This window comes from Branchiostoma belcheri, unplaced genomic scaffold (assembly GCF_001625305.1).
Source record: "Branchiostoma belcheri isolate BF01 breed outbred unplaced genomic scaffold, Haploidv18h27 scaffold24, whole genome shotgun sequence".
NCBI classification, from domain to species: domain Eukaryota; kingdom Metazoa; phylum Chordata; class Leptocardii; order Amphioxiformes; family Branchiostomatidae; genus Branchiostoma; species Branchiostoma belcheri.
This window is the reverse complement of record NW_017803843.1, coordinates 1,885,425-1,899,935: the sequence shown is the minus strand read 5'-3', so window position 1 is coordinate 1,899,935 and position 14,511 is coordinate 1,885,425. Positions and strand designations below refer to the sequence as shown.

Here is a 14,511-nt window from a genome sequence, read left to right as displayed (position 1 = left end):
TTCAATGCTTGGATTTATTGTTTTAAAACGTGCTCCATGCAAACCAGGCACTGGATAAAAAACCCCAAAAGAATGTTAAATATGCCTCCATAAATTAGTTCCATCATTGAGCTTTTTTTATTATTAAAACAGAAATACAACATTTTACAATAAGAAAGAAGTTCAATATGCAAAATAAAATGTCTTGGCAACACATGATAACCTCTGTACAAAAATGCTAAAATATTCCTTTTAAACATTCCACAACTGATTAAAACATGTTTGGTAACTTATTAAACATTTTTGATCTGCACCTACATCAAAATGTCTACCATAAATAAATGATGATACAACTACCAATAGATACAGACGATAATTGTGTGAAGTACATTGATATGAGTTTGAGCAAGAACAAGAACACAGCACTTGGCTGGACCTGGACTCTGTATCTGACACGAGTAACTACTCTTTTTTGTCGCGACACAAATAAAAGCTAGAGTATGTCTATGACATAGCTACACATCTTTGCTTATTCAAGTAAGTACATTATCTATGTACTACAAACCACCAGCCACACAAAGGCTGTTGTACAATATGCAAGAACTAAAATTTAACAACACTTGCTTCAGTGGACTGTGTACATGCCTGCAAGGAGCTGTATTGCACTTTGCCTCAAGTATGCATGATCATCAAGGGAAATGCATCCAAAGCTTTTACAGCAAGGAGCTTCAATGGTTGGTTATAGGTAATTGTCTACTTCTGAGTGGCAGCATACAAAATAGTTATGGTGACACACATGTATCTAGAGGTCCACATTCTCAGATCATGTCATCCAGTTTTGTTCATAATACTGTCACATCGATTCATGTCTTCTCTCTGCTTAACCTTCTCCCTACCAAGGGTTGTCTCATCCACTAACTTTACATTACTCACAGTATAAGTCATCAGGGAGAAGGTTAAAGTGACGACTTAATGAATACTCATACTGACTCTGGATCCCACCAATTATATTGTATCACTATCAGCATACTTACTATCAAAATCTACTATTAATGCTAATGTTCTTCAAGTTACTAACAAAGTGGTATCAGTAGTATCCCATTCTAGAGCCATGAAGTTCCAAATGTTGTGCAAGTATACATGTAATTAGACTTACTGGTATTTTCACACTCTTACAGACAAGGTACCACTGCCTGGTACGTTTAGGTATGTTTAGCCACTCTGTAATATACTGTGTCTCTGTCTTACGTCTCAAAACACACATTGTACTTACAGAATATTATGCTCTGGATTGTAGATTTTTTCTTACTGTATGACCATGACATCCTAGTAGAATGTTAAGATAACAAAATCTAAAATTCAGCTCTTTCTTGCATTGTCCTTTACAGGATGCTTCCAAATACATGTACTAGCACAGATTCCTGTACATGTGGGTTCCACTACAAGATCCAAGTGTGATGGTTTTCTAACTACTCTCATTTTACAGACATACTGGTGAGATCTCCAACATCTTGACAGGTTTTCCAGGAAACACATGATATTTCCTGACTTCATTGTCTGATTGCAGAGTTTGCCTCCCTACACATAGAATGAGGTGCCCACAATACCATGTTTGTTTTTGATCTGTGGCCATTCCTTGCTCTCCATGTCCCACACCTTAGGTTTCTGCTGTGGTGATGTTGGTGTTCGGGTCAGCGTACCAGACTTCCCATTGCAGGTCAGGCCCTGCTGCCGAACAATGGTGTTGATGAAGCTGGCAATCAGCAGAGTGATCTCCAGGATCTACCAACAAAAGACATAGATTGGAATATTTTTGTTTGGAGATGAGGATGGGTTATGTTGCTTGGTACTTACATTAAACATTTGAATAAAAAGCAGCTTTGTTAAGTTTTGTATCATCACTAACAAATACCTCTTTGTACAGATTGATTAGATTAGGTTCTGCCCAAGATACATTTGACTAAATTACCCATAAATATGATATTGGTTCCCAGTCAGCACTTAACAAAATTTGAAAATTCTGAGTGTGTTGTCTTAGTAAATTTTGTAGTTTATCATTGTGTGTTTACCTTAGGTTTGCACATATTGAAGAGGAACTTCTCGGTGCCTATCTCCTGCTGCTGCTGCATGGGTCTGTCCACTGCCTGGTGCACCACCAACATGAAGTCCTGCTTACAGCCACCAAATGTCACCACAGACTTGTAGTTGTAGGTCACCAATAGGCGCTGGAAATGAACATGAAGCAGTCAGAATGGCAAAAATCTTCAGTAAAAGAATGATGGAGTATGTGCAAACAACAAATCCTGCATCAGTGTCTGCTTTTTCGTATTCCTTGACTGTTGTCGTAAATCTACAGCTGTTTAATCCAGTTACCCAAATACTACTTCACTGCAGACTCCAGCTACAGTCATATACAAATGGGTCGAAAAAAGAATGTGATTGATTGTACAGTTGAGGAGTTAGACTACACCACCACAGCTGGATTCCGAGCTTACTTTTAATGGTACAGCTTCTAAGAAGGACCTCCTAGTTACCAATTACAGCTGCAAGTTCTTGGAAGAGCTGTGCAAGGCCATGTCATATATCAAGTTTAGTTAGTTCAAATCTTTTGTGATCAGAAGAGATTCCATCTGATGAGAGGCCCAGGTATCCCAACATTCCTGGCCAGTGAGGACATTCTCTCCTGATTAAAGATTATTTAACTCTCCCCATGTGCACTTGGTCCCTTTAGTATCTTGGTTTCAATCCCAGAAATTTACAGGATAGGGCAAACTGTAATAATAACAAAAGGCAGGGAGCATAGACATTTTCTACATGAAATAGTTCCAGTGCCTCAGATGCAAGTCAAACACTGAGGTGCAATGATACATCGTAGTTCCAACATATCCTTGACCTGGGCAGTGGGAGTATTTGGGAGATTGCAGAAGGGAAATGCAACAATCCAAGAGACTATGTTAGACCATGGTTAGACACAGATCAAAGGCAACCTCTACATTTTACTGGCATAGTGTATAAAGTTTTGTTGGGTGCCACATGACACCTCCCAGAGAGTCAGGACCATAAAATGACCAGATTTATTTCATGTGGTCAGCAGAATCGGCATTATTCTCCAGCAACCAAGTTGGTTGATAGCCAGTGTAGACAACCTGGCGATAGGAGGGGGAGCTTTTGTAACATGTCTGGAAGTAGGGTCAAATAACATTGGGCTGGGCCTGACAGCTGTATATCAAGCCTCAGGCTGACATTTTGTGGTATATTCCTGGCATCCACATCAGCAAGCAGGCATGAACAAGTTCCAGCAGGAAGAGGAGAGGTTTCTATTTCCATCTGACACATGTCTGAGACGTGTTATGTCATACATAATCTGAATAACAATTTATGATCCTCGGATAATGACAGATGTCCTATCATAGTATGATATAACATACAATTCGGGTCATCAGGTAGCATCTGTCTGTACCGTGTACGCGGCTTTGGCAAGGCCCACATAATGTGCGTAAACCACACACAACACCTTGATGGTGTTTAGTACACAGTTGAGTAATGTGATGCCAGAATAGCACAACTTGATACACTTGTTATTGCCAAGAGGAGAAGTGGCACATCAGCAGTGTCTGGTGGTGTTGCTATTTTATCTGGTAACGCAGAAGAGATGAGCTCAAAAGTGTGCAAAGGTCAATGTCAGAATAGTTTCAAGGAAGTATTATAATACAATCTGGATGCTTTCAATGATGGTGGGTTATGTCCAAGAAGGGACTGGTTTTGGTTTGCCTCCCCTGCTATGGCATCCTGGCAATGGAGAGGTCAGGACAGACTGACCAGAACTGACCATTCCGTATGTCTGACCACCAGCTGGTCATGTCATGGTGAGAGACAAATGGACAGATAAGTAGAAGCAGGAGCCCACAAATAGCAATAAATCTGTGCCCTTCACCACTCAGGCCTGACCTCAAGAGGACAAACAACAGAAGGTTTGTTTGACAATATATCATCAGTCAGAACAACAACACCTCACCATACCTCAGTCTTAACCATTCTTTAAATTCAATGATGCCCTTTCCCTTGACAAAATACCTGCAGTCTGCTTGTTGTTACTAGTTGTCAACAAATAATTGATAGAAGCAAATAAATGAAAAATAATTAAGATAGAGCCAAATGGGACCCATTTGAGTCCTTGGCAAGCCTGTAGATAACAAGGCCCAGATGGTCCAGTTTAGTGTGAAAATACTTTTATCATCTAATATATACTGACAATTCAGTTCGTTATCTCCTTTGTCTCATCAATCTTTTTTAAGGATGGGGAGCACAACCAAAAACAAACATCAAATATGTACACCTGTTGAATGTATCACAATGAAAAAGTTGATGTTGATTTTTCCCAGACCATAATTTGGGAATGCTTCAGTCCATCAAAAATTATTAATGGCAATGAGTTGTAGAAGTTAAAGGGTTGATTTTGAGTAAAATAGAATGATTCTTGATATGTCATACAACAGTGGCTTTCCTGCAGGTATGGGAGTTTGATCATAGAATATATACATCATCTACTGACTACTGCTCTAGCACCATCATGATTTGGGCAGAAAAAATACATCAAATGTCCAGGGAAGTCAGATACCTGATCCCCTCCTGACTGGTCAGACATGTGGTACCCATTTTCCCAGTATTGGGACAAATCACCCTGTTGTCACAGGGGTCAGGCTGGGGACTTTCTGTCTGGCACCCCCTCCCATACATCAGAACTACTGCTTTTGGAGAGACAGCCTGCCCCATACTGCAGCATCATCACTGTCTGGCACCCCTCCCACCATGCCAGCAATCAACCCTACTCCCCACCAGTGGGAGGCTAATAACCCTGCCCACCACTCCCCACAGACAGAGGTTAGGCATGTGTCAAAATGACCAACATCACCACTGACTCCTTTCACTAGGCAGCTTCAGCTCTCCCCTTAGAGGTCAGGTTAGGCTGAGGACTGCAGGCTCCCAACAATCACAGTGGGATCGAAACATCCCTTGGTTGAAACATGAAAGCTCCTTGGTTGAAACATGTTTCTTTCCTCCAATCTTTGTTATAAGTTTCCTTGAATGACAAAACCCGCTGCCTTTGTGGAGGTAGAACAGATGGGGTATAAGATTCAGGGATGGAACCCAGGCTATTAGTACAATGTAAATAATGGCAATGTGGACAAAACTTTCATGGATAATTGTGTGGGGCAACCATGTTTAGAATGGCTTCTGAAATCGACTGACCTGTATTTCACTTTATATCATTGGACAACACAAATGCTAACAGTAACAGGTATACAAACAAACATACACTTCTTAGATCAAACCAGTAATACGAAAGTAAGCATGGGGTAAATGTGACCATCTGATAAAGATTATCAGTCCCATAATGCTTCCCTGTGGATTCCAAATAAACCATGGATGATGACAATCTGGTGATAAATTATCACCCAGGCAAGATGTATATGGGAGAGATGAGCTGATAAGCTCTCTTTAGTGGCCAGTTTGTCCCACAACTGGACATCACACCACCATTGTGACAGGTAGAGATTGATACACATTAGAATGTGGGTATTTAGCCTGGATGCCAGACTATTTCAGCTCATTGGTTCCAGGGCTGTGGAATAATTTCCTCAAGGCATGTTGGCCCTGGAGCTGAGGAACTGGCCTGTGTAGGCTCTGAAAACAGTCTGGCACCCAGGCTAAGCCTGTTCCTGTTCCACAACCTGGGACTGCTGCGGATAGCCTGAAATCCAGCTTGGATATGTACACTCCCAAAAGGTCACTTTTTTTATAGCAAACATGGTTGAATTTCAAGCTGTAAGGAGTCTAAATAGCTAGCCTGGGTGCCAAACCTTTAGCACACTGGACACAAAGTATCTCAGCTCACTGAGATACTGTCCAGTCTTTGTCAAAGTTTGTGTGCTTTGGGTCTGGCAACCAGGCTATCTAATAGCAGGAATAATAAAAATGGCCAAATCCTGATAGCAGGGGTAATAAAACTGGCAACCTAAATTATAAACTGTAATTTTGACTACAGCCTCATCTGTTATCTCCTATTGTTTTACATCTGTGTGTGATGCAAATATTTACTGATGGACAGGTGTGCTCCTATGTTTCCCTGATCTCCCTTATTAAGTTATTTACGGTTTCAATCTGTTAATCAAGTAGAAATGCCTTCAATCTAAGTCTGAAACTTTGTTTTCACCTGTTGAAGGCAAAGGCTATGACTGAAAAACATCCTATTAAACTGTTAGCTGTCTCTTTAACTTTGTCAAGGGCAAAAATCAGTCCAGTGTGGGTCATGTTTTGAACAAGCCAGGTAAATCCAGGGCTAAATTGATAGAGCCAACCTGTGCTGATGAAAGTTTTGGTCCAGTGTCCTCCAGACCTCAGATTAACCACTTTGATAAATTGGTCATTCCAGCCACTGTACCCACTAAGTCCACCTCTAAGCAGCATAACGTCTTATGAAGGGAAAGAAAATCTTCTAAAGCAGGGCAGGTGTCCAGGAAACTGGAATAACCACTCAAGGAATTAGGGCTGTGCACTGAAGTCCAGCTGGGTGTCAGGTAACAGTGGACCTGTGGGGGGTGTTTGTGTTGGGGTATTTTGTGTTTGATCAGAGATTGGCAAACATGATCTTCATATAAAAGAGCAGACAACAAGGGAAGTCAGGTGGGAGACAGTACTTCCTGGTAAAACACAAATAAGGGTTGTTTTGCTTATACAAATGTAGTGACTACAACAAAGCAACACACAGGTGTACGGTTTTCGTAAACAAGGATTTTATGGATGGATAAGGCCAAACCAATTTAATTTCTTGTTCCTCAGATTCACTGGCATCATTCATTCATTTTCCAGGTAGGTACTTACCATGGTTGTGTACTCCAGTAGGCTGATGCTGTCCTCCTGCACAGCAAGCCACACCAGACCCTGGCCTTCTATGCCCTTCAACTATGGAGGAACAAACAATACTGTTAGCATGGATCATACTCCATAACTTATCACAAGCTCGGGAACAAAAGTTAACGCCAATTTGCAATGAATTACAATTATCATCATCATTGAGTATAGCTGTTGTGCAGCCTGCCTGTGTGGTAGACTGCACTGCATTAGTTGCTTGTATATCAATCTTAGCCTTTACCTAGCCTCCTTCGCAGTCTTGTTGGGCGTTGGCGTTATTTTTTCTCTGAGCGACGCGAGTAATATGCGGCCGCGAGGGACGATTTGCTGCCGAGGGAGTTTTTGCCACGTTGGAGCGCGAAACCTACTCTCCGCTTGAGGGTGCCGCTGGAAATACTAGTAGTAGAAATTGGCCAAATAGAGAGATATAACACGCCGAGGTAGTTTAGCCATCCAGTTTACAGTTTGCCCTCAAGCCTGGTAGAGGCTATATCAATCTGTTCATTTGTACTGAAAACTGAACAGAAACCTAAGTAGGTTGGTTGCATGTTATCTGTCAGCACACATCTGACTTGTCAAGGTAAACATTACGTCAGGTTCTTCATATCAGGGTATCTTTCAGCCCTGTGGCCTTCAAGGCTGGGCCTGAGTCATCCATTGTTGAACTTTGAAAAACAACAGCCTGACTCATCTTTCAACATTCAGGGGCTTTGTGGGTCAAAATGGTCAGATACCAGCTGATAACAATCTATGTCTCTCCATGTTTACTACTGTTAGAAATACCTGCACCATAAAGAATACAACTTACCAACAAGCTACATCTTATGATATCTCTGTGTCCAAACTGTGTATGTCAGCAACCAGACTAACTGGTGTACTATGATTATTATTTCTTTTTACCTTTCATCTAATATGATAATCATGGCAAATTTGATGCTGGGATTGGGAAATCAAAATGCAAGTTATTCATATTTTTTCATACCTGAACTCAAGAGAATCCTTTTTTACACATCTGTATGGTGAACACATGTACATACACACTTCTCCAGTAACTTTCCTAGAAAAAGTTGACAGCACCTTAACTGTGATGAATGTGCTGTTTTGTTAAGGGAGATTATATGATGGGCACATGCCCCCCAGCCACCAGTAGCCTTCAGCCTCTAGTGTTGTGTGTGATTATGCACAACATTCAAGCAAGGTGGACTACTTATGTGTGATGGCAGAGATGATAACCCCAGTTTTCTATTCCCGATGTTGACTCAAGGCTATCACTCAAATCACTCAAGTCGACCATGCTCCCAAGCCACATGTATTTGTGGTTTGTACAAGTTGCAAGTAAGGAATAAGATTATATGACAGAAGATTATACAAAAGTGTGGGGATGTACTAAAGTTGTCCATTTTCAGGTCAATAAGAAACCCCATCTACTATGATCTAGTCATGATTATATATGCTTATAATGAGCTCATGAGATAATGAGTGTTTTCTGGCAAATGAATCGTGACTGCTTTTGGGCAATGTAGCTGATGCCTCAGGGCAGTATGCTCTAATCATAGAGCTAAAACAGGAGTTGTCAAGCAGTTAGATCAGACAAACTGACCATCACAAGTAAAACAAAATAATCTATCCTGTATCACATACTAAGTTGAATGAAGTGATTTTCTCAGCGAGGATAATTACTATGTGACTCCAGAGGGCTCCATAGTACATTATAAAGCATCTGTGATTGTAACCCTATATCCCAAATAATTACCGAGAAATTGCTGCATATTTCATGGAAGGTTTAGCTGTCAATTACAGTATTCACAATCACATTCCCCTGCCTGCCAACTGTGATCTCTCTGGCCTTTGCTTAACCTTATGACCTTAAAAGTTGTCAAGGAAGACCTTAATCAGCCAGCAGGTTTGCTTGATTAAAAGCAACTTCTTGAACAGAAAGGTGTTCAGAAAATAATGGACTTATCTTTGGGCTTGTATCCGCAGTTTTAATGCCTAAAGTATGTAATACTGATTCAAATGTGCTAATGTGGCACAGTATGTGTCAATATCATACAGGTTGCCTTATTCAGAATATTTCCAGTTTTGCCGCCCTGAAATTGCATTGGGGGAACATTTTATAATGTGCAGGAGGGTCTTAGACTTAACGTAAATTTCTTAACATATATTTGTAAACAACTGATCTTAATGTGGTCAAGACTTGGGAAGCCTGGATGCAAGCCCCTTGTGTGTGTGTGTGTTTTGGGGGGTGGGGGGTGGGGATGTGGCTGTTGTAAAATTTACTTGAGCCATTGAGGGTACATTGTCCCTGGAGCCAAGTACTTTTGACAAGTAGGCCCTGGGAACAGTCCGGCATCCAGGCCTGAAAATCTGCATGATTCACTTTCAATTTTCTTTGCACAGTTTGACCCTAGAGTGTTCTACCACATGCATCAGTGACAGACAGGGTGGACAAGACCTGTCACTGGGCCATGTTTCATTATGGCAAGAGTATATCAGGTTATAATCCCACACTTCTGCTTGACCTAGTGAGGTAGAGGTGGGAGGGGGTCATGTAGGAATGGGAATAACCTAGGAGTAGGATGCGGTCTAGTCAGCACCATGGGACCACTGGATCCCTTATATGCATTGCCAGAAACAGCTGTGAGTGGTAGGACAAAACTTAATTGATGGATGAACAGCTACTGAAAATTCCAGTGCCATTCATATCTACCAAGGATTTATAGCATTACTACTGTGTTACTAATGTCTTTTCCTCTGCGACACAAACACTCACTCACTCACCGAATGTATATATATATATAGTTTATCATCCCCTGTTCCCTAAGTCACCAAATACTGGAACATTGCTCACCTTGCCAGTGAAGAGTTTTGCTCCGAAGAAGGGCCACTTCCTCGCTACTGTCAGATAGATGCGGACACAGTCTGTTTGACTTCGAGCCTTCAACCCTGACCACTTGGTGGAAAGCTTCTGGCCCAGCTGCCTGTATTTTTTGTAGAGGGGAAGAGATTACATGTGTACTCCAAGACACGTAATTATTCTTATCAACAAGCAGCCATGATCACCATTGCTACCAATAGCTACCCCGGTACATACTCTTTTGTGAAAAATGGCCTTTTTACCAAATTTCTAAGTGTTTGTAAAAATAAAGTTGATCTGATACTGATCACTGTTTGGTCCCAAGAAGACACCAACTGACAAAGCACTCTGAGGAGCCTGAGGAGGGAAACATAAGGAAAGGTTTGAGAAATGCCACATGGAAGTGTTGCACTCACTTGATCTGGTCCTCAGAGCCATCCTTGTACCTCATGGGGTAGAACCTCTCCAGTACCTGGTCCACCTGGGACTTCTGGGAAGGGCTGGACTGGCCTCCGCTGGTGTGGTCACCAAACTCAATCTGGTCAGGAGGAAGGGATTTACTCAATATTTACTCAATAAATGTTTTAACCTTTCAGTGTCATTCTTTATGATCCCTATATCTGACATATTATGAAATGTTACACACCTTCATAAATGAGGCTTCAAAACCTGCTGTCAAACAACTACATACACAAAGCCCAACAGTCTGTGCTGTACCTGAGCCATAAGAGCAGCCATCTCCAAGGCTAGCTCTTTGTTGAGGGGAAATCTTCCATTCACCACCTCCTCGTTCACCTGGTATGTCAGCAGTAACCGCTCCTTCTCTGTCTCTGACTTCACCATGCTCTTCAGGTATAGTCTGGATAAAAGCAATACAGCACATACAATTTACATCTGTGGGTCATCAGAAGACAATGTTACAAAGAGGCATTTTCTGTAGCATAATTGCTATATACATGTATATATATGTACACACACACACACACACACACACATAGCATACAACATGCATATTTACCTGTTCTTGTAAGTCAGCCTGACGATCCTGGTGGTTTCAAACTTGCCGGGTTGCTGCTCTCTCAGGGCCTGTTCCCACTTCGAGATCACATCACACAGCTGAAACAGAAAACGCACAAAGGTGTGAAATCTAGAAGATTTAATACAAGAAACTTTTGATTTTACTTTTGACAAATCAATGTTGTACACGTGTTTGATTTCAATCCAAAATACCTTTACTGATGCCTGCAGGCAGTGTTCTATCTCCCGTCCTGAAGGGTCATCAGTGAAGAGGGCAAACCCAGACAGCGAGCAGTCCCGAGTGCCAATCTCCGTGTTCAACGTCCTCAAGAACTCTTCTATTGTTGTAGAGCCATCAAACCCTACAACCTGGGGATGGAACAGAAAAACCGGTAGAGTACAGACTTGTGACAGAAACTCATAAGGGACTGTACGATATTTACCGGGGGGGGAGGCCGGTCGTCCGGGGGTAGCGTAAAAAAAAATTTCCTAGGCCCTCCCCCAGGTCAAAAAATTTTTCCTAGGCCCTCCCCCCGGCTCAAAAATTTTTTCCTAGGCCCTCCCCCAGGCGTGAATCATAGAGAGTGAAATTTCGTATGGGGAGGACGACATTTTGATTGAAAATTTTCCCCGCATGAAGCGCCGAAGGCGCGAGCGATCGCGCCGCAGGCGCCACTAGAGCCCGAGTAGGCCCGACTTTTGGGCGGGGGGGGGGAGTGAATTTCAACCCATGTTTTGCATGTTGAGGGGCAAATTTGGCAGCATAAATTTTGCTGGTACATCGAGCTATTAAAGTCAGTAACGTTACGGTCAGTCAGTGTATTAAATCGAAATAAATCTAGCCTACCTTTCGTCCACGAACTTCTTCCGCGTCAATTTTATTACAAACAGGGAAACAATATTGCCAAGTTACGTGTTGTTTTCAATTAACTTTTGAGGGACATAGATATAAATGTTAAAATAGTCCTTGGTTTAAAAAAATACCAAATTAATCCGTTGACATCCGACATCCACGCCGAGAAGTTTGAGCGAATTCACGAGTTGCACATTCCCAGGATCCTTTGCGCACAGGGTAGGTCACGTGGGCGCACAGGGTAGGGAAAGGTCGCGGTAAACCACGTGACTCATCCTCGGCTCTGGTCGGAAGAAGGTGCCCTAAGCTATCTGGCCGATAGTAGGCTGGGAGCATTCAATTTCAAAAGTCTGTCTTTTTGTCACATTTTCACGTAGTATGTTGAATCAACCCTATCCTATCCCATACCGATAGTCATGGAGCAAAAATTCGATGCCGCTTTGCCGTACGAACGCCGTGAAAAACTACGTGCCTCCCGCCGCCGGCAGTGGTGTCAGACATTTTTGAAATTTCCGAGCGCTCGCGAACACTTCCGACTTCTTCCGACCAGAGCCGAGGATGAGTCACGTGGTTTACCGCGACCTTTCCCTACCCTGAGCGCCCACGTGACCTACCCTGTGCGCAAAGGATCCTGGGAATGTGCAACTCGTGAATTGCGAGGCGGGACCAGCGGGTCACCTTTGCCGACGCACGCACATCACTGGGAAGGGTGCGTTGAACGGCGGAAATTAATTTTCAAAATCTTCCGACCAGCCTTCCCTACATTTTTGATCGGTATCGTTTCCATAGCCGCGATTGACACGACTTTAATCCATGTAATTTGGCTGTGTAGTCCAGTTTCGCCGATTCTGGCGAAAATGCAAGATTTTGAAGAGGACTGTGGGAGATTTGGGCGAATACATTATAATAATAGGGATGGATATTATTGGAACGTAAAATTCTGCCGATTCCAATGACCGGCAAATCGCTACAAAATGTATGGGACAGACGTTAATCATGTTTTGAAAGTGTATAAAAACGTTGTAGAGTTAAAGGGATCTTGGAAAAAATTTTACCTAGGCCCTCCCCCAAATTAAAATATTTTTTCCTAGGCCCTCCCCCCGGCTCAAATTTTTTTTCCTAGGCCCTCCCCCCTCAGACGACCGGCCCTCCCCCCCCGGTAAATATCGTACAGTCCCTAAAAGCCAGCATATGTAGAAGGGGTGTGTGAACTGATGTGTGCCCTAGTGCTGGAGTACTGGGCTGCTGATCATCATGACAAGTAGTAAGTGGTGGGAGGGGGCAGCTCACCTGATATGTGCCGTTGAGGAAGTGTACTGGGATGCTGACAGGGAGTGAGTGGTGGTAGGGGTTCCTCAGCAGGATGGACAGCAGCTCCATGCGGGAGGGCCGGGCCTCTCTGCCACCATTTCTCAACGTCCTCTCCAGCGACCTTTGACAGTACACTGCATACTTCCCCACCTCAGTCCTGAACACAAGCAGAAACAAGTGGACTTGCTGTTATATGAGTTCTGTCAGTGACATCTCAGCAAGTTGATCTCTCTCACTCATCTTACTTATACGCATTCACTTCAATTTAAACTTTTCCAAGCACACAATAATTTCTTCCACATATTTGATATTCAATCTCTTGGCCCTTTAATATTGTTAACCTTATCTACAAGAAGATTAAGTCTATAAACTAACTCTGCATCTGTTCATAGCCATGGGCAAGTTCTCTGTGCTACCCATCGCCCTGTCCCATACCACAGTACTTTGGGAGATCCTGTTATCGAATCCATCAGTGCCACTGATGGATTCGATAACAGGATCTCCCAAAGTAAGGTTTAAACAGCCAAATTTTGTTCATCTACCCTCCTGTGTGAACAGTTGGAGATCCTGCCCAATGTTGGGTTGGTAAATCCCTCAATATTCCTAGGATTAAAGCTGTTTGTTTTACCCTGTTGCCAATTATTACAAAATGTAGGGCACGAAATACATGTAAGGGGACAAACTACAGTACCTGCTCTGAATTAGACATACCGGTAGCATTATAGTTGCAACCTGTGTTATTCATAGGTCAAAGCATAAACAGGTAGTAAGATATGTTTAATATACACAAGAAGGAATGCTGATCAGTTTAATCTAATATTCCCTACTTTCTGATAACTTGTTTGTGAAGTGTACAGCCTCAGGACTAGAGGGAAAAGGGTCTCATAATTGTTGGCTAGACACAAAACAAGCTGGTAGAAGGCATATCTTACCTGGGATCAGCGTTGCGGCTGAGGTGTGCCCTGAGGTACCAGAGGAACATGTGCTTGGGCAGGAACAGGGGAATGCACATCGACAACAGCTGCCAGCACTACAGGGCAGGAACATGAGCAACATTAGCAAACACAAGACTCCAGCTAAAACACCATCACACTAATGAGGAAACACTGATTCAAGGAACGTCTAGTGTACAGACTCTGTTGTCTACTTATCAGCAAGTTGGACAACAGCCAGACAACAAATAATTTTATATTTTACGTGCATATAGCAAGATATGTTTTTACCTTACTGCTATTGATATTTCAGTACTTATCATTATCATTTATGCTTATGTCAGCATGTAAACATAACAATTATAATGGGTGGGGCTGTTTTTTCCTTTTCTACACTATATATAGCCATGTTTTTCATTATTAGACACCATAACAGGTACCAGGCAAAGGGAGATAAGCCTAATTCGTTAATACAGACTCCAGCTGGACTTGGTGAAGGGGAATCAAGGTCAACTGCTGACTGCAGGAAATGCCCCTTCATGCCTGTGCACCCGATAACAGGTTTAGACTATGCACCAAAATTAGAAGATCACGGAAATTAGGTCAGATATTTGCAATCTCAACAGTCATTCCATTATTCCCGACCTGGT

At 42.4% G+C, this 14,511-nt stretch overlaps 1 protein-coding gene across 1 annotated transcript in view; it reads right to left on the bottom strand.

The window, feature by feature from the left end:
• The window catches only part of LOC109470934 (pleckstrin homology domain-containing family H member 1-like), a 77,910-nt gene continuing 63,399 nt past the window's right edge, over positions 1–14,511 (bottom strand). The window contains exons 28-37 of the mRNA XM_019770031.1: positions 13,862–13,959; positions 12,909–13,086; positions 10,979–11,134; positions 10,767–10,864; positions 10,466–10,607; positions 10,165–10,286; positions 9,743–9,872; positions 6,862–6,942; positions 2,049–2,204; positions 1–1,761 (exon numbers count right to left, since the gene is read on the bottom strand). Coding sequence (XP_019625590.1) covers positions 1,558–1,761; positions 2,049–2,204; positions 6,862–6,942; positions 9,743–9,872; positions 10,165–10,286; positions 10,466–10,607; positions 10,767–10,864; positions 10,979–11,134; positions 12,909–13,086; positions 13,862–13,959 — 1,365 coding nt within the window. The 3' untranslated portion in view covers positions 1–1,557. The remainder of the gene's footprint in view (positions 1,762–2,048; positions 2,205–6,861; positions 6,943–9,742; positions 9,873–10,164; positions 10,287–10,465; positions 10,608–10,766; positions 10,865–10,978; positions 11,135–12,908; positions 13,087–13,861; positions 13,960–14,511) is intronic.